Here is a 20,793-nt window from a genome sequence, read left to right as displayed (position 1 = left end):
TTTATGACAGAACTCAGAGCGTCAGCCAGGACGCCAGGGATATCCCCAACTCTAGGACGGCCTCCCCTGGGGCGAGGGGCTTTTTGCGAGTGTTGAGAGGGGATTAGCCTGGAAGACAGGACGAGGCAGATGCTCTCGGGTCCCAGTTCCCTTAAACTACGTGGCATGTATATAAGTAATTATAGTAAAGCCATTGCCATACTGGGGTGACAAAGTACCACTGGAGTTCAGCTTTATATGTGGTCATTTGTGAATAGCTGGCTACATATACTTAGGGATTCAACTTATGTTAAACTAAATATCATTTTTTTTTTTTTGGCTGCACCACGCGGCTTGCAGGATCTTAGTTCCCTGACCAGGGATTGAACCTGGGGCACGACAGTGAAAGCCCGGAATCCTAACCACCAGGCCACCAGGGAACTCCCATTGTTAATGTAAACATGTAAGTTGTTACTTATAAATTTAGTACAAGCTGTAAATGTAAATTTAGAAAAAAGGAGGAACCAAGGGGCTTTATGTTGTATACAGAGTCTGGGGTCCACCGTCCCTACCAGATGCTATAGAAGGTGACTGTGCTCACAACCTATTCTTTCCTGCCACCTGCAAAGGTACAGAGAGGTGAGCCACAGTGGAGTGGTAACAGCCCCGAAACTAGAAATTAGCCTGTCTGGGTTCAAAGACTGAGTCTACCTTTGCTAGCTAGCTGTTTCCTTATCTGTAAAATAAAGAATTCAAAGAGTTGCTGTGAGAATTAAGTGAAATAATGCACCTAACCTCCTAACACAATGCCTGGTAGATGGCATGTACTCCATAAATGTTAGTTACTACTCTTGTTACTAGTTTGAGTCAGTCTGACATTTTTGTATTTTGGAAAGATAGAGAATAACTGCCTACCTTTTGGCATCAGTGTCTACCAAACACTAAATATCTTTGGACCCTGACATGGATTTTTATATTATTCAAGAAATTACTACTGCAACACAATGTGGTAATAAAACAGTGAACTTTACTGAGAAGTTTCAAGCATCATGACCTGAGGAAGTATTCTTCAGTTCAGTTTATCAAAATATTTGAGCTTTCCAGCTGGATCTGGAATTATCTGTTAAAGAAAAAAAGCAAATTATTCATTTTAAAAGCCAAAGTATATCAACAGTAGTCTGACATTAGTTGCTTATCTCTTGACTAAAGGTAAAGATTATTTTGTGTACCAAATTATATCATATATATTTAGGAAAAACTGGATTTGTCCTGCTAATCTCAGCTATCCCAGAAGGCAGATAATTTGCTAGTAAATTAACATCTGTACTCAAGCACCCTCAAATTTACTTACAGCTCTTCTCTTTGCCACCAGGCTTTCATGGCATCTTCAGGTATGGTCTAATTAAATCAAACATGTTAAGAGAGCATGGCTACAGATGTTAATGTATTTTAAAAATCATCTGCTGATGAAGTGATGGTATGCTACAACCTGAAAAGGGGGCAGTGGGTCCAAATGGATTGCTTGGAGGTCCAGAACTGTAACCTTTTAATCTCAAACCGCAAAGTGAAAGAAGTACTCTAAAAACAACATGAGTGCCTATTTAGTGAATGGACAAATGCTCTGGAAGAAAAAGTGTTCCCTCCTAGAGCATTACAGCCTTAGAAACCTCCTAGGTTTCTCATTTCTCACATTAACTGTTACTTGCTAGTTACAGGTAAAGTACATCTATCCCTATATAAAAATATAACCTTGTAATTTATTGTAATCAGCTTATGATAGTTCTATATGCATTTTCTTCAGCATAAAATAAATGTTACCTAATTTCAGGCATCACTCCAGGAGTATTTTGTCTTTGCCAATATATAATCTCTCTGCATTCCAATTCAATTCAAGAGTACTTATGGCATAACCACTGGGTGCCAACAGTGTGCTGCACAGTGGGGGATCCAGTGGTAACCACCGAAGTCCCCGCCTTGGAGGCTTGTACAAGCACGTGGGGACGATGTACGTGTACATAACTGCTTTTGATGCAACACACAAAACTAGGACACAGGCTCTGTGACTCAACAGAGTCTGAGATGGCATCAGGGAAGGCCTCAGAGTGGAAGTAGCATTTAAGTTGGTCTTGAAAGAAGAATTTGGAGAATTTAGGGAAGGGGAGAGAGGTACTCCAGGCTACAGAAAGAAAGACCTGAGCAAAGGCACAAAAGCGTGACAGAGTAGGGCTTAGTTTGGGGAAAGATGAGTCACGTGATTTGGTGGGAGCACAGCATGTGTGCATGTGTATGCGCGTGCGTGAATCATGGGAAGACGACCAGGGAGAGGCAGTGGAAAGAGAGAACGCAGAAGCTTGAAGGCTGTGCCCGAGCATGAGGACTTTGTACTGCAGAGCCACTAAGAGGTTCCGGTCTGCAGAATGACATGCGTTGGAGAGGAGAGAAACTGAGGTCGGGGAGACAAATCAGGAGGCCTGTGCAATGGAGATGAAAAGTTCATCTATCTTCAAAGAAATGCCACCACCAAACCTTTTCTGATCCTACATCCCCCTCTCCAGCTCTTTTCTTTCCTTCTTCCCTTCACAGCTGTAGTTCTTGAACTAGTTCATACTTCATCTCCTTTTCCTCATCCTACCCTTGCCCTATCCTCAAACCACCTGCTGCCCTCCCTGTGGTCATGAGGGACTCCACATTGCTCAGTCAACTCATGGGACTCCAATCCTCCGTGCACTGGGACACTGGCGTCCTCTCCCATTCCCACAGCTCAGCGTTCTGCCCGCGCCAGCCCCTTCTGCTCCCCCACCGCGCTGAGCCGCTTCCGGCCTCAGGGCCTCTGCCCCTGCTGCTCTTTCTGCACAGCTCCATGCATGACTGGCTCCCTTTCTTCACTCACGTTTCAGCTCAAATCTCATCTGAGAAGTCTTTCCTGACCACTTTATCCCCATCCCAGGCACTGTCCCACCGACTCCCATCAACCTGTTTCTAAAAGCATTCGCCACAACTAAAATTAGAACGTAACTCTGAGGGCTGGGACATTGGCTATGGTGTTCACTAGTAAGTATCATCTGGCTATCATCCAAGTTCGAAAAGTTGCCATATAGCAGGTGCTCAAGGAATGTCTGTTGAATGAATGCCCATAAAAACGGAGTAGAATGGTGGTTGCCAGGGGCTGGGGCTGGGCGAAATGGGGAGACGCTGGTCAAAGGGTAGAAGCCTTCAGTCTTAGGATGAATAAGTTCTGGGGAGCAGATGCACAGCACGGTTAACTATAGTTAATACTGTTGGTATACTTGAAATTTGCTAGAAGAGTAGATCTTAAGCCTTCTCACGCCACACAAAAAAGGCTAACTGTGAGATGATGGATTTGTTAATTAATCTCATTGTTTTCAACTATAATCTCTTCAAATATTTTCTCAGACCCTTTCTTCTTCTCTTCTTCTTCTGGGACCCCTATAATTCAAACGTTGGTGTGTTTAATGTTGTCCCAGAGGTCTCTGAGACTGTCCTCAGTTCTTTTCATTCTTTCTTCTTTCTTCTGCTCTGCAGTAGTTATTTCCACTATTTTATCTTTCAGGTCACTTATCCGTTCTTCTGCCTCAGTTATTCTGCTACTGATTCCTTCTAGAGAATTTTTAATTTCATTTATTGTGTTGTTCATCATTGTTTGTTTGCTCTTTAGTTCTTCTTGGTCCTTGTTAAACATTTCTTGTATTTTCTCCATTCGACTTCCAAGATTTTGGATCATCTTTACTGTCATTACTCTGAATTCTTTTTCAGGTAGACTGCCTATTTCCTCTTCATTTGTTAGGTCTGGTGGGTTTTTGCCTTGCTCCTTCATCTGCTGTGTGTTTCTCTGTCTTCTCATTTTGCTTAACTTAATGTGTTTGGGGTCTCCTTTTCACAGGCTGCAGGTTCGTAGTTCCCATTGTTTTTGGTGTCTGCCCCCAGTAAGCCAGATTTTCTTAAAAGCTTTTAATATACACTGAAGGTTTTGCTTGTGACTGTTTTCTTTGCCCTGAATTGATTCTACCACGTCTCCATTGTTTCCCCCCCCTTTTTTTAATGGTATCTTTCTCTGTATACTTGGCTTTAAAATTCACAGCGCCAGGTCCCATATTCTGCTTTCCCAGTTTCAGCTACTCTCCATACAGTCCAAAGAATGCCTGTAGTCTTATGAGTTCTGCCTAGCAATGTTTACTTCATTTACAAAATCAAGGCAGTTCTATTACAAGGAAAGATTATCCTAGGGTTGGCTTTTTTTTTTTTTTCCCCCAGCCATCCTCTTAACAGAAAAATAAGTTTGACGTACTGTTTCACTACCGGGTTTCCATCCTGCAGGGCAGACTGAAAGAAACAAAAATTGGCAAAAGACAGTTTTAAAACAGAGTTCAGTTCTCTTTAGCAGCCCTTGTGTTTTCTTTTTCCAAATGAAACTGAAAATAGAGCCTATATTAATGAGAACATTGCTACGGGACACTTGACTTCTGTTAGCTTATTGGCTTGCAGCAAGAAATTTTAGTCATGGAGCTTATCAGCAGGCAGCTAATCTATTTTCACTTTTGTCAATTACGTTTAGTTACATTTACAATAGAAGAAACCAAATTGAGAGTTCCTCTAATACAGTTGGAAAGTTTGGGAATCTGGTAAACTGAAAGGTCTGGGTACAGCAAAAATTCCTTGAATGTACATTCCCTTAAGCTTATCTGCTATGTCCTGCAGTATTTTGTACTGATGCCATGGTTCACTGTTTGTCAAAAGAGACTTTAACATTATTTGGAAGGTAGGATTTCCCCTTGATTTAGAGTGCACCCTGACTCAGGCACTGAGTTACACTTTTGAAAGGAATATGTAACATGTGTTCTATTTTAAGACGATCTGACCTTTTCCATTTGGCTACTACAAAAACTTGAAGTGAAAGGATGAAATGACAGATTACCAGTGTGCTACTGAATAACCTTAAGGATTTCTGAATTACTTTGAGGAAAAAAAGCTAAATCAAATAATGTAAACATGCAAATAAAACCTACGTTACTAGATACTGCCCGATTGGCTGGTGCATTTTAAGTTTATAGAAACATAATTTGAAAAATTACAGTAGCAGAAACTTCTCTGAGCTTAACCAAAAGGACTATGAAAATAATATTTTGTCCATCCTATTCAGTAAGTAGAATATATTAGTGATATTTTGTTAAAAGCACTTTAAATTATAATTTGATCTGCTTAAAAGACCTAATAATCTGAAAACAATCAGAAGACTTTGGAACCATGAAAATTACTTGTAAGATAAGAAACCAAACCAATTATGCTAGTATCTCTCAAACTAAAAAATCAAGAGGCTATGATGGTTAGAAGGGAAGGGCACCTTCTCCATGTTTGTCGGTGTACTGGAATGCTTGAACCAAACGCAGTGTCTCATCCACAGATCTACCCACAGGAAGGTCATTCAGAGTAATCTGTCTTAGGATTCCTTTGTCATCAATAATGAAGAGACCTCTGTAAAACATAAGAATGGTAAAGGTGAGGACATTTGTTCTCAGTCAAGAAAAATATTAGTTAACGTGAATCCCTGTACTGCTCACACAGAAGGATGTTATACAGAACCAAAAACACTACTTACCTACTTGATGGGTATGCACATGCACACACCCCCATACCCACACTTATCTACTGTATATTTTGGGATTATCACTGTTAAACGGTAGCTTTAATAATTTGTTTTTGTCTGTGAAATGTACTGTAGTATTATCAGTTGAATCTTGACGTGTACTAGGTTTGGGATTGTACTGTAAATGAAATGATTAAACTACCTAGCAAAGCCTTCCTTTGGGTGAAGGAGTGATCCATGTTTCTTATCACTGGCTGTTTAGAATGTCTTTGTATTTCCTTTTTCAGTGGTGGAAAAAGACAAAGTCACCAATATGAAGTTGCCTTTCCTTCTGAATCTTTCTATATGTGATTCACTACTAAGGCCTGGGGAATAATGAGATAGTTCGACCTAAAAGACCTGCTATTGAGATAGGGGTGGCACTGTAAGAGTTAAAATATACTAGAGATAAAAATTGTCAAAGGATTTTACTATCTATTTATTTCAGTCAATATGGATTTCAACCCAATCCTTACTTTGGATTAGAAAAGGATCTCGGGTACTAGGGCTAATTGCTTGTGTACAAGTATTAAAATAATGATGAGATATATATATTTAGTAGAAATACATGGCATTACATATCTAGTACATGAAATCTTATTCCATAATCATGTTAAACATCACTGAAGTGTTCCTGCTCATTCTATAACACCTTTTTTGAATGAGCAACTCAACATCTGAACTAACTAGGGCTCAATCTCCTTAGACCAGATCAACTTGGCCAAACTCAGGCAAAATTGTTAATTACTACTCATACGGGTATTCTTTCATGTACTACTTTTACAGTTGAAAATTCTCATCAAAGGTGATCAAGTCTGTTCTGAAGTAAGTGACCCTGATCGGAAATTTTGACCTTGCCTCTGTAAGGCACATCATACCAACACACACCACACAAAAACAAATCTGCCTTTTCTTTGGTAGCAAATTGTAGCTTCTGTTTTCTGTTCTGATTTTGTGAACTGCTTCTTTGGTAGACTATGAGACGAAGGCATTTGCCATACTTGGTGTAATATGTATATATGTCTCTTCCACAGAGCAGAGGCAGGTCATTCTTACAAAAAGCACGAAATTAAAATGGCAACAGACATCTCAATACCAGCCCCAGAAGCTAAAGGTATCAGGGCAATGCTTTCAAATGTCCACAGGAAAATGCCTTTCAATCTAGAATTCTACACCCAGCCACATTATTAATCAAGCATGAGAGCAGAATAAAAACATTTTCAGACACAGAAGGCCCTCAAGCATTTTACCTTCCAATGACCTTGTATTAGGAAGCTATGAGGATGTGCTTCCCCATAACAAAGGATTACATAAAGAAGGCAGGCAGGCATGGGAGCCAGAAAATTGGGTATCTAATAGAGAAGAGGTGAAGGAAAGTCCCAGGATGCTGGTGCATAAAGTGCTAGGACAACAGCTATGCAGCAGGCCTAGCGAGCCATCAGTCTGACTGGAAGCAGGAGGATGGAGGAAAAAAACTGACAGAGGAAAAATGCAGCACTTAGAGGGGTTACAATCCAGGTGTGGAATTTAGGAATAATTAGTGATGGATATATAGACAACTAAGGGAATGAAAGAAATGAAGTAGTTTATTAGCTACAAGAAAATTAAAAAATTTGCCAGAGGGGAAGGCTATCTTCAGCACACTACACTTAAAAGCTTAGCAGTGAACAATATTTATATAAACACTGAATATTGACTTAATCTGAAATTGTGACACATCATACTGGGAAAATTAATTTGGGGATGATGTAAGAAAGATAAAGTCCTATTTACCATGAAAAATAATACCAAAATTGATATATCCAGGAGATGTATTATATAAGATACTGTTTAGAAATATGGAGTCAAATAATGCAAGCAGTAGCTAAAGGGCTGAAAGTAGCTTCCTCCATGAAGCAGGGCTAGGAGTAAGGAGAGGACTGTTTAAGAAAATGTGACTTTTAAAAACTATGTGCATATATTACTTTGATGAAAATAAAAAATTAAAAAAACAAACTATTGGTTCAAATCACATAAAATAGCTAATATTAGATAATTTTACTTGGTTAATGTTCAAATAATTCTAAATTTTAAAAGTGCCTCAATCTTTTTAGTGGCATATTTACTCTTTGGGAGTTAACTTAGTAATAAACTCTAGGCAGAAACCATTACAGACTTGGCAAGTACCAAAAAAAAAAGAAAAAAAAAAAGAGAAAGGAACTTGGTAGTGACACATGATACAATATGGATGAACCTTTTTTGAAAACATTATGCTAAGTGAAAGAGGCTAGTCATAAAAGAGCAGATACTGTAGGATTCCATTTATATGAAATGTCCAGAATAGGCAACTAGAAAGACATAAAGTAGATTAGTGGTTGTGTAGGGCTAGGGGAGGGGGACTGGGTGAAATGGGAAGTGACTGCTAATGGGGATGGGATTTCTTTTTGGAGCAATGAAAATGTTCTAAAATTGATTGTGGTGATGGTTGTACAACTCTGTGAATATGCTAAAAACCACTGAATTGTATGCTTTAAATGGGTGAGTTGTATGGTATGTGAATTATATCTCAATAAAGCTGTTATATGAAAGCCACAGGATTATAAAATACTGACACCTTCACATAAAACATTAAAAAAACTTAGCACTGCAAAGCAAATCAACAATATATAAGAAAATTAAAACTGTTTCAAGCTGAAGTTGCCCTTTTTTCAAAGAATTCTATCAGTATTTATTAACTCAAGTAACTCAATGAGGGTTGTTGGGTAAAATATTTCCTTAATTGTTCCTACTCCAAAGACACGGGTTTGCTAAATACTATGATACTTGTATTTAGAAAAACCATTACTAGAGTCAGTTTGGAAAAGAGGAGAAAGAAATGGAGAAACAATTTGGGGACCTGGGTTCACGTCTGGGCTCTGCAATTAACTATAGTAACTTTGGCTAAGTCCATGGAACTCTGAATCTGTTTTTTATGTAAAATGACAGGGTTGGTCAAATACCTCTAAATAATCTTCTGGCTCTAACAGTCTATGACACTCACATAGCTTAAGTTGGGCACTTACCAATTATTTTTAATGGTATCTACAACATTTTTGCAAATAGAGCAAATATTTCTTGATCAAACCTTGTACCTTCTAACTCCATTTCAAGGAGGATTACAAATATATTCATATTTGTCATAATGTAAAACCACTGAAAGGTACCTAAGAGTGTGGCCCGAGTCTTCCAGATATACGCCATAGTCCTTTGAGATCTGATGGTTCAAATCTGAAAGAAGTGGAATGCTTATCAGCTCAATTCCTCCTTGTCTTCGATCGGTATTAATCCTGTAACAGAAAATTTACCTTTCAGGGTTAAGTAAATGGCATATATTAAAACAGCACTCTTTCTTTGCATATGCACACAAACATACAACACACATTCTCTAACAAAGACAGGCTAATATACATTCTATTTTTCTTGCCTCTCCCTCCCTTTAACAATATATTCATATCCTTTAAACACTAAATATGGAGATACACATCACATTTTTAATGTACAGACATCATATATGTTACTAATCTCTACTGACAGTCATTTAAACTGATTCCATTTTTTTTGCTTTATAAACACTGCTGGAAAATCCTGATAATTCTCAACTTTGTATACTTGTCTGATTAATTCCTAGAAGTGTAACTATGGATCAAAGGATATGCACTGTAATAAGCATAACCTTAGAATTGTGATTGCAAGACAAAGCCTTGTGAGATAAGCAGGATACAACTGGATGGCATTTTAATATTCTGAGAGACAAGAAATGCAAAGTCCACTTGAAGCAGCAAGGAAGTTAGCTGTAATCTCAGACTCATCAGTCTTCAGATTTAAGTATTCTGCAACTTGAACCTGGGGGATGTGGGTTGGGGCCCTCATGGTAGGACACTGACGTAGCTGTTAGGAAACAGGGAACTGTTGCTCCAGATGTTTGCAGCCCCAGTTCTGACATCCAGGTAGAAATCTCTGGTTGATATGAAACCTATCCAGCTGAGAATGTATCCCGCAAAATTCCTTGGGAAAGCAATCCCAAATTATTTGGGATGACATAACTTTCTCCTTAGTGGATTTGTGTTTTAATCCTGCAAAGATTTAGAATTACTAAAGAAATGAAGCAAATTAAACCCATAGTTTTAATATTTTTATATTTAGAAATAATCAGTATATATTTGTATACTAAATTATTTATAATGTTTAAGAGATTTGGCATGTTAAAATAACAGATTCACTTTATGATTCCAATTCAAAATGTGTAATCTGAAATTTTAGTTTATAACTAGTAAAGAAACATTTTAAAAGGACTTAAGACACATTTATTTATTAGATTTGCAAGAATTACTTAAGTTCTTGGGAAAATTTGTCTGAAAATTGAGATGCTTAAATATATTAAATATATAACTGCATCTTAGAATAGTTAAGAGAATCAAATACTTAAGGAAATGTAAATTAAATTTAAATTGTAGCTCCTGAACCAATTAAAATTTTACTTACATATATACACATACATATATGTGTGTATGTATAATTTACATTTATAATTATAATTTATACACATTTACAGTTATATATACAAATATATATTCATGTATATGTATATATATTTATATACATAATTGTAAATGGAGAAAAACCTGTTTTGACTTTGTTACTTTAATGAATTGAATGTTAAATTTTAAACGCAAAATAATTCTGAACAATCTTTATTGTGCAAAAATTTTGTGAACAAAATTATGGATGCTATTAAAAACTCACATTAGGGACTTCCCTGGTGGCTCAGTGGCTAAGAATCCACCTGCCAATGCAGGGGACATGGGTTTGAGCCCTGGTCCGGGAAGATCCCACATGCCACAGAGCAACTAAGCCTGTGCTCCACAACTACTGAGCCTGAGCTCTAGAGCCCATGAGCCACAACTACTGAGCCTGCGTGCTGCAACTACTGAAGCCCGCGAGCCTACAGCCCGTGCTCCGCAACAAGAGACGCCACCGCAGTGCGAAGCCTGCGCACCACAACGAAGAGTAGCCCCCGCTCGCCGCAACCAGAGAAAGCCCGCGCTCAGCAACGAAGACCCAATGCAGCCAAAAATAAATAAATAAATTTATAAAACAAAACAAAACTCACATCAACATGAACATTTCAATGTTTGAAACATGTTGCCTAACTGCTCTCCAGAAATGCTGAATCAACTGTGTTTGTGTAAGTACCATTTCTTCACACCTTTGTCAACATTAGATGAAATTCTTAAATATTTGAACTCTTGGCCAGACAGAGGAAAAAAATGGCATCTCTTGTCATTTTATTGTAAATTCTCTGCAATTAATTAGGCGGAGCATCTTTTCATGTTTAATGAATTTTAAAAAATTATTTAAAGCATTAATTTAAAAAATCATTGCTTCTTAAAAAGTAATTATAAAAGCTATTTTGAGTTTGACTTAATACTAGACAACTGTGTAACATAGAGACATGGTATTTTAGATTTTATTTCTCCAGATTAAGGTTACCCAATTTATGATAATAAAGTAATCATACAATTCAGTGGTTTTTGCTATGGATATTACATCTTTTGAATTTAACTTTTTTTCCCAAAATTTGAAATGTCCTATAAAATCCTTAAGCATTTTTACTGTACCTTCATTGAACTAGCAGCTCTCAGATAAATTTATTCCTGAACTGTCTGATAAATAACTATATTCCTGTCATACAAGTACCATGCGCTAACCGATTGTGCCACTGGAGCTCCTCTATATTCCTGTCATGTTAAGAGTTGTCTGCAGGCCCGCGCACCGCGATGAAGAGTGGCCCCCGCTTGCCAGAACTAGAGAAAGCCCTCGCACAGAAACGAAGACCCAACACAGCCAGAAATGAATAAATAAATAAATAAATTTAAAAAAAAAAAAAAAGAGTTGTCTGCCCATAATTTAAGAGTATGTCCATTCTTTTCCCTACAAATATTAAGTTTAAGATACTGACCACGCCAAATGGGTAAACTGTGAATCAACAGAGCATGCTACCACTTCAGTGTTTATCGATCTGAATTCCTCAATTCTATCACCAAAGGCGATGATTTCAGTTGGACACACAAAAGTGCTGAAAGTTAAAAAAAAAAAAATTATTCTCAAAATACACATATACTTAGTTTCAAATGATTTTGTTTTTATAAACACCTTTAGTATATAAAAACACACATTAAGAACAATTTTATATATGAAGCTTCTCAAGGTGTAGTCTAAAAAAATGGTTATTTGATCAAATCTTATTTAATTTAAAAAGTATATTATAGAGTTCCCAATTACATCTTGATAAACTTTACTTTTATAACTTAATGGATCAGTGGTCAACCAATGTTCCCTTCTCCCTTATGGCAGCATCCCCCATTTTATTAGCTTTTATTCAATAATACTTTATATAGTGCTTTATAGCTTTCAAAGGATCAATACAAATTTTACATTGTTTCACTATTTTTTTTTAACCTTCCTATGCCAACCCTATGAGCTAGATGCATCTACCTCTATTTTGGAGATGAGAAAATACTCTCCCACCCCCCTCCCTTTCTTGATAAGGTCCTCTTCTACTTACTACCTCGTCTCCCAGTCCTGTTGTCAGAAGGGCACATTTAGAGAATATTACCTTAGGGTAGTATTTTTCAAGCAGTGATAGGGACTCCTTAAGCCAATTTATTGAGTTCCAACCAACATTTAAAAAAAGTGAAATAGAAAATATGATCACACATAGTAAGGGTAAGTTATAAAGCATATACATGTATATATAAGTGCATATATATGTGTCTATTCAGGAGTGATATTAAAAATATTTAACCACCTTAACTCAAGGTTGGCTTTAGCTCTCTCTGGAGGTTTCTGAAAGGGACTAGGTGGGAGGGGCAACTTGGGGAGGGGGTTGGTATGGAAGTTGTTCAGTATTTTAAGGAGCATGACTATATCAGTGCATACAGACTAAGTATTACCTTGTATGTATAAGTGTATTGGGCGGCAATGAAAAATGTATTTCCTACTGTGTGTCATCATCAAGAAAGTTTGAAAAACAGACTTACAGGACAACAAGTTCCTACCACAGCCCAATAGAGGCTTTTCAAATGTTTCAGTTGTTTGAGTGGAGGACTGCCATATGCAAGAAGACAATTCTAATCCAGATTATGTCCCTGGAAACCTGGCCTATGACATGTATTTTTAATATTTTCCAAAAGGTAAGAATGATCAGCCCCTGCCCTCCTTCCTATTATTCCAAGAAATGCCACCTAGAGACATACTGGCCCAACTTAAAATTTCGGCAGAAAACTGAAATTCTGCAGAATCTCGGCAGAATTCCGACTTTCTTCCTTGCAGACTGTGGCAAATGTCCCAGGATTCTTCCTTCTCTAACCAGGCCCAGTCTGGCAGGCATTACACAGAAACAACAGAAAGAAGCTCTCTCAGCTCCCTGCCCCAGAAGACCACTGCTAACATCATGCTCTAATTAGATATATCTTATTCATTATGGAGTTTTAAATAACACTGGAGAAATAGCATATTTGTCTATGTTATACTAATTTCAAAATTCAGGTTTAGCATCAAATATATTTAATATATGTGTTGCTTTTCAGCTTTACAGCATGAATTTAGAAGGCCTATCATTTTATATATATTAAAATTTCTACTTCTGGTTTCTCTTTGAAGTTAAGTTATATAATACATTTTAGCTAGTCAAGCCATAGTACAAGTTGATTAGAAAGAAGCAAGTTCTTACTAATTTAAAAGATTATATATTATGCAGATTCATGATTTGTTTTAGCCTCAATGTACAAATTTTTATGAGAATTCTATTTGGATTTAGAGTAGGGGGTCAGCAAACTTCAGTTCACAGTCCAAATCTAGCCTATCTTATTTTTTGTAAATAAACTTTCAATGGAGCACAACACTCATTCATTATTGTCTATGTCTGTTTTGTGCTTCAAAGGCAAAAGTGAGTAGTTGCAATGAAGATCACTTTGAGACTAAAATATTTACTATCTGGCCCTGTACAGAAAAACTTTGCTGACCCGTGGCCTAGAGACAACCTAAAGATATGAGCTTAAGTATATCCTCCCTGCAAGTTTAAAATATATTTACTTAGTTCTAGATTACTCCTAATGTAAAAATGACCTTAATATACAGTGGCAAAGACAGAAGAATCTTCTATTTACTTTTGTAACCAAAAAATATATTCAAACAAAAAAGATAAAAGTTGGGATAACTCTCTTTGGTATCTTTTCACTTTCATGGAATTTGAAAAACACTCAAAGTTAAATCCTCAATGTGACTAAAGTTCCAAGAGTATTTACTTTGAGTCAACTTTCTATCTACAAAAGTGCTCACTGCCAGAGTTAAAGTAAGAGAACTACCCCCATAACCATAATTTATATTAATAGGTATTATTCCTTAAGCATATCCAGTATTTTCAGGAAAATGTTCCAAGTCACAGAAAAGCAACAGATGTAGCAAAGAATAAAAATAGTAAAACCATAGTTAAACGGCATCACCAGAGAAAAAGGCTTATAAACATTCAAGTTAACAAACAGATTTGTGGCATAAGTCTTGCTATTAAATGCTTTCTAAAATATTCTCAGTCCATTTTCTTGCCTTACTAAGTATAGCTTAATGAATATAAATGTGGCTTTCCTCTAATGACTACATTATGATAACACAATCATGTAGATATAAGTACCGGGGTCAATGGGTTATGATTCTGAAATATATTCAAGATGTTACCTTCTTGAAAAAACTCATCTCAGTTTTCCCTTTAAGAACAAGTGCTAAATAAAATAATTTCTAACTATTTGATGTTGTTGAATAATGATTGATAATGACTGAGGTTTTACTAGCTGCTATGTACATGTATTACTTACAAATCAAGTGGGTAGAAGAAAAAAACCAGGTATTTCCCACGATAATCAGTTAACTTCAGCTCCTTAAATTCTCCATTTATCACAGCTGTTCCTTCCCAATAAGGTGCTGGCTTGGAAACTAAGAAAGAAAAATATATGATGTTCTTTAACAATGAGAAGGTTGGTGGGAACACAGAAGGACATTTTTAGGAAATCACTAAAAATCAAGGCTTCAGAATCTTTGGACCTCTTTAGCAGTCTGGTGATGCTGATGGACTTCTCAGAATAGTGTTACTGAATGCATAAAATATTTAGAATTGCAAAGGAAACCAATTACATTGAAATGCAATTATCAAAACTATCAAAAAACAAACTGGTGATAATATTAAGATTTGTGTCATTTTATTAACACTTTAAAACTGCAAGATCTAGCAGTGATCTAGTAACTACCCAAGATTATGATGAGTGTAAATGATGTTTCAGGATACTTGCAACAACCATAATGTGGCATGAAAATATCTGTGACTCTACTGGAGACAAGTACAAGCAAGTACTGCTGAAGCTAAGGTGGTTTGTTGCTGATGTTCATAATGGAAAGAAATGCCAAATTTCAGTGGGAGGTTAGGGAAAATAAAGATTTTTTTCCTATTCGTGTTCACAGACCCCCTACATTCCATCCCTTCACTAAACCCTACTGGATACTTCACTATAGCCCCTCCAAGTTAATCAACTTCCTACTTTCAAATATTTAGACTTTTGGTTCGCTAATGGCAGTATTCCAGATGTACTAATTTAAATGCTTGTCCAATTTCTCACATACACATGGAGGACCTGCTGCTACATTCAAGGAAAAGGAAATCTGCAAATATACCAGGACAGAAGTGTAAAATCCCAGAGCATGGGATAATTTTCCAGGGCTCTGAAAGAGGAGACCCCTCTTGAACAGGTTTCAAGTGACCTAATGGAAATTGAATAGTTCATGCTGCTCTCTTGTAAGGGCATGCTGTAAGTCTAGCCAACACGCTTTGATAATAATGTACCTTGATCTTCTGTTAACACATTCAGATAGCACTTAAACTTTCAGAACCATTACATACATTAAAGTCAATACTTGCTTCCAAGTTTGACTAAGGTTCCTAGAAAGTAAGGTTTAATAGCCAGCATTTATTGTATTTTGTATAATATCCAGCATTTTGGGTAACTGAAAATAGAGACAAACTTAAGATTAATTTCTCTGTGAAGTTAATATATAACACATGGTTCCTTATCTTGAGCCAGAAATATCTTGATCTGATTTGGTAAAGGCCAGGAGGGAGAATTAGATAGCAGAAGGATACAGAACTATATATGCTTTATATACATTACTTAAAATGCTACTCAAGTGTGAGGTTGTAATTGTAACAATGTGTTGCAGGGACTTCCCTGGTGGTCCAGTGGTTAAGACTCCCTAGTCAGGGAACTAAGATCCCACATGCCCTGTGGTGTGGCGTGGCCAAATAAATAAAATTAAATAAAATAAATCTTCTATAATAAATTGACTATAATTTAAAAAAATAATGTGTTACAATGATAGTCCTTAATGATTTTAGCATATTGGGAAAACCAATAAAACTGAAAAATTCTGTTCTGAAAATCTTGATTTTGGCAATTTTGGGTTCTTTTTTTCTTTTTCTTTTTTCTTTTTTACACACTGATAGAATACTTTATTGTTATTATTTGGCTTAGCAAATCGGTAAAGATTTGTTAAATGATAACACAATGTTGGCAAGGTGGTGGAAAGGCAGGCCCTCGTATCCTGGATATGGCTTGCTTGCTTGCTTTTTTTTTTTTTCCTTGGGAAATTTTGGGTTCTTGATTTAAGAACTGCAGTGTTCAAAAAAAAACAAAACTGTCATCAGTTTATAGAGCAAAAAGAATGCAGTTTGCTAAGATCTATAAATGGAATTCCCAAAGCAACCCCTTGCATGTATTAAAAAACAAACAAAAATTGTCCCGAATATAAATCATATAATTAATAAAGCAAATGCAGAGCAGTATAAAGAAGAATATTTAAATCCCCTCTCCCCATAACCCCCATCAATTTAACTACTGTTAACATTTTGATGTCTTTCCTTCCAGTCTTTTTTAAACACACAAATTTGGATCACGTTGTGCCCCACTTTTTAAAAAAGGAAGCAGTAGATCATGAAGTTTTTCATGTTATTAAAAATTATTTGAAAGTATGAACTTAATAGTGCCATAATATTCCATTTTATGAGTGAAAAGTCCTTGTAATTTTAATTCTAGATGAGCCTGCACATGAGAGAAATATAGCAAATACCTAAAACTTGAAAAGGTTTGCTGGTAGAGGAAAATCTATTATTACTACTATTTTTTGCTTCCATGTGCAGACTTGGATGGGATTTGTTATGGAAAATATAGGTAATGCCAATAAACACTTAACTGGCTGACATATTTCAAAATATCTTCCCAGGCAAGTAAAACCAATGGGACTTGGAAATACGATTTTAAAAGTGCAACACTAGCTTTTTTAAAAACAAAAATCTAAAGATAACTTTCAGTAGGAAAGAACTGCAGATGTTTAAGGAGGCGAAAGAGTTTTTCTCATTTATCACTCCCACTCCATCCTAAGGCATAACAACATCCAATTTAACACTGGGGATTCGTAATTGTGAAGCACTACTTTTTTTCACTGAACCTGGGCAAGGAGCATTCTGTAACTGTACCACAAAAGCCAAATGGTCAGTAGGAAAAGCAAGTTACTTAAAAGCGAGTAAGGGACAGTCTTTATCCTTTAGCCCCTAGCCACTTTTTTTGGGCTAATCTTAACATCCAGATGCAGCAGGCCACAACTTTCTCAGTATCTACTTAGTCTGACGTGTCCTTCCTGAAAGTGGCCATTAGTTGTGTACACTGGACAGAAATGCAAATAATCAAAAGCCAAATTGGCAGGACACAAATTTGCCACGAGGTTTATCATCAACCCAAATGCATTACTTCTAACCTCCCTTTTCCCATTTCCCTACAAAGAGCCTCCAAAGTACACCCTGTAACAAGTTCCTCATTTCTGAGAAACACAAAGGATACCCATTAACTACACAGGTCTTTGGGAAGGTGGCTTTTAATAATCTTCTTTCTAAGATGCAACAACAATCAAAGAAAAAAGAAAAATGAAACGTTTGCCCTCTTGAGCATTTTGTTTAGCCACTTTTCTGTTTAATCAAACTTTCTGTGAATCATTATTCAACTTATCAATGCATTCTTCCCCGAAATCGCAGAACAGACGCGATGTGCTGCAGGCTCTGCGATGTTTGAGGAAGTGTTTCAGTTTGCACAACATCCTCGTTGCCTGCAAGCCCAGGACCAGGGCCACCCTCTTTCCCTCATCTGTGGCTTCTGGGGTAACCACTACTTCTTCCAAAATCTGATTAGTGGAACCCATCCCTTTCTTCACACCTGGCACCCCCTTCCATCCCCCCCCACCCCCCAAGGAGAGAGCCAGGCTCTCCCCGGGACCGGAGGCAGCCCAGGGGGTGCCGCCCAAGCCAGGCCCCCGGGTAGCCACCGTAACCAGGGTACACGTGTCTCCTGATCCTCCCCATCTCCCGCCTCCCTCTGCCACCGGTCACCCCGCCTTGGCGGGGCACCACCTACTCTTGGCTTTGCTGAGGTGCAGGGAGTGGTCGGCGACTGAAACCCGGGACGCCTCCCCCGGGTACACTTGTCCACCCGCGTATAAGTGGCACTCCTCTTCGCGGGTTCGGGGCCTCTCCTCCGCCTCCAAGCCCCACAGAGCTTCGGCCGGCAGCAGCAACAGCAGCAGCGGCAGCAGCAGTGGCAGCAGCAGTAGCTTTCGGCTCCGGTCAGGGGCCGAAGTCGTCGCGGGTAGCGGCGGCCGCGGCGCCTCCATGACCACGCAAGGGTAGTCGCACGTCCCTTGGCTCGAGAGCTACTTCTCCCACCTCCTGGCAGTTACAACCGCGCGCCCGACGCCCGCGGGAGCCGAAGCGCGGCCTCGCGAGAGCTGCCCCGCCTCCTCACTCCCCCGCCTCCTCCCCGCTCCCCCTGTCCCTCGCTTCCCGGGCTCCCCCCGCCCCCGCCCCGCCACGTGGGCGTCAGCCCCGCCTGCTCAGCTCCTCCAGGCGTTTGCGCATGCGCCCTGGGGCGGGCCAAGGCTGGGAGCTTAGCCTAACTCTGCAGAGTGGCGTCGCCCGTGACTGGTGTCGTGTGCTCCCGCCCTTGCGCTGGGCTAGACATCCTTTTACGTCATCTCTTCCACAAAGCCTCGCCACCGCACACCATCCCCGCAAAAAAGTGAGACGAACTTTTCTGCCTCTGAACGGCTTGCACTTTATACTTCTAACAGTACTTGTTTCTTCCTTGAAGTGGTCTGTGTGAACGGCGCCATGACTCCCCGCCCTTAGTTGCAGCCCTTTTAAGTCCTGGGAGAATTTGGAGAAGAAAGGCCTAACCATTTACTTTCCTTCAGCAGGCAAGGCAAACAGGCAGTTTGGTGACTTAAGCCTGTCTCAAAGGTGTCTTTTTTTTTTTTTAAAGACTTGAAAAGTTCCCAGAAAACCGAACTTTGTTCCAGCACAGAATAGTTCCATCTTCTGACAATTACTCCATCACTTTACAGGGGTCTTCAGCAGCCTTTATGCCCCCAGGGTCCCTTCTGTCCTCCTGTGAGTTCTTGTCATCTTTCTGAATCCCACGAAAGCCATCCAACAGTTTGTCTTTCCTCTGTTAGACCGTCAGCTCCCTGGGGTCAAAATCGATGTGGAATTCATCTTTGTTTCCCAAGGCACCTAGCGCAAGGTTAGCGCCTGCCCTTGTAAGCCCTTGATTTTGTAAATAACACCTAATGTTCCCGACAGCCATAGTTTCAAGTTGCTTTCACATGTTTTATCCTTACTCCTTGTGACAACCCTTTCCAAACTCATCCCTCACCCTAGTCCTGCCCATTATAGGACCCGGAAGAGTTTGATGGGCTTGGGGCCCGAAGGCCCTTGGCTCCAGCCTCCGTCGCCCCCTCCCGAGACTCTCCACCCCACAGGCGTTTGTGCCTGTGCCCTGGGGGCAGGCCCAGGATGCCCAGCGACGCCCAACTCAGTATAGCATTTTGTGGCGTCGATGGCGACAGGTCTCGTGCTCCCGCCCCTCTTCCCATTCGCCCTCAGCAATGTTTTAGGGCCTCCTCATCCTTCCAGGCTCATCTCTTCCACATAACTTCGCCGGAGACTGGTCTCCCGCCATTGCTGTGATAGGCTTCCCGCCATTGCCGGTGACTGGTCGTGCGGTCGCAGCACTGTTTTAGACCCTCTCATCCTTCCCCCCACTCTCCTACAGAGCCTCACTACCGCACACCATCCCCCCCCAAACCACCCCCCCCCCCGCCCCCCGAAGCTGAAAGTAACCCTTCTGCCTCTGAATGGCTTGCATTTTATACCTTTAACAGATACTTATTCTCCTTTTCCTGCAGTGAGCTGGGCGAACGGTGCCATGACTCAGGTTGTAGTCCTTTTAAGTACTGGGAAGACTTAGAGAAGAAAGGTCTAACCTGAAAAGCAATATCTTGAGACCATTTATTGTCTTCCAGAGGGAAAGAAGCTCAAGCAGGAAAGTCACAGTTTGGTGACTTCAGGCTGTCTCAAGATGTGTATTATTTTTTTAAAATCAAGACTTGATAAGTTCCCACAAAACCCTTTCTCCCAGGCATGGTATTGTTCCATCTTCTGACAATTACCCCATCACTCACCCATTTGCTAAGATGGCAGATGAGAACTGAGGGGAGAAACACAACACACACCAGAAAGACGGAAGCCATTGGCAGCCTTTATGCCCCCAGGGTCCCTTCTATTTTCCTGTGAGCTCTTGTCATCTTTCTGAATCCCACAGAAGCCATCCTAACAGTTTCTTTCCTCTATTAGACTGTCTGCTCCTTGGGGTCAAAATCGATGTCGAATTCATCTTTGTTTCCCAAAGCACCTGGCACAAGGTGAGCATTTGCTGTTGTAAACACTTGATTTTGTAAATAACACCTAATGTTCCTGATAGCCTGTCGTAGTTTCAGGTTGTTTTCACATATTATATCCTTATTCTTTGTGGAAACCCTTTGAGACAGATAGGAAACCTGCCCTTTACAAACTCATCCCTCACCCCAGTCCTGCCCATCACATGCTCTGCTTTTTGTTTCCTGACCTCTGTTTCCTATGGGCAAAGGAGGAAGCCACCTCTCTTTTGCTGAGGGGGGTAGGCAGGGGGTGAGGGAAGCATGTCCTTACCTATAGCATTGTCTGTCAATTC

The 20,793-nt window shown here is 39.3% G+C and overlaps 2 protein-coding genes across 4 annotated transcripts in view; one reads left to right on the top strand and one right to left on the bottom strand.

Annotated features, from left to right (window-relative positions):
- ACOT9 (acyl-CoA thioesterase 9) overlaps positions 1–1,806 on the top strand; it is a 77,915-nt gene extending 76,109 nt beyond the window's left edge. For 2 of the 3 annotated variants that reach the window (XR_009500352.1, XM_059911716.1), the window contains one exon: positions 340–1,806. The gene's annotated coding sequence lies outside the window, so the exon portion shown is untranslated. The remainder of the gene's footprint in view (positions 1–339) is intronic. The other variant, XR_009500353.1, reaches the window with a different exon arrangement.
- On the bottom strand, positions 985–18,519 carry PRDX4 (peroxiredoxin 4). Its single transcript, XM_059911719.1, has 7 exons — positions 18,142–18,519; positions 14,509–14,626; positions 11,598–11,714; positions 8,803–8,925; positions 5,339–5,469; positions 4,286–4,320; positions 985–1,099 (listed from the first exon to the last, which is right to left on the bottom strand). The coding sequence occupies exons 1-7, from the start codon at positions 18,395–18,397 to the stop codon at positions 1,049–1,051; spliced, it is 831 nt and encodes a 276-aa protein (XP_059767702.1). The 5' UTR covers positions 18,398–18,519; the 3' UTR covers positions 985–1,048.
- Positions 18,520–20,793: the final 2,274 nt, after the last annotated feature.

Source organism: Balaenoptera ricei, chromosome X, assembly GCF_028023285.1.
Source record: "Balaenoptera ricei isolate mBalRic1 chromosome X, mBalRic1.hap2, whole genome shotgun sequence".
Classification (NCBI taxonomy): Eukaryota; Metazoa; Chordata; class Mammalia; order Artiodactyla; family Balaenopteridae; genus Balaenoptera; species Balaenoptera ricei.
This window is presented reverse-complemented; position numbering and strand designations above follow the sequence as displayed.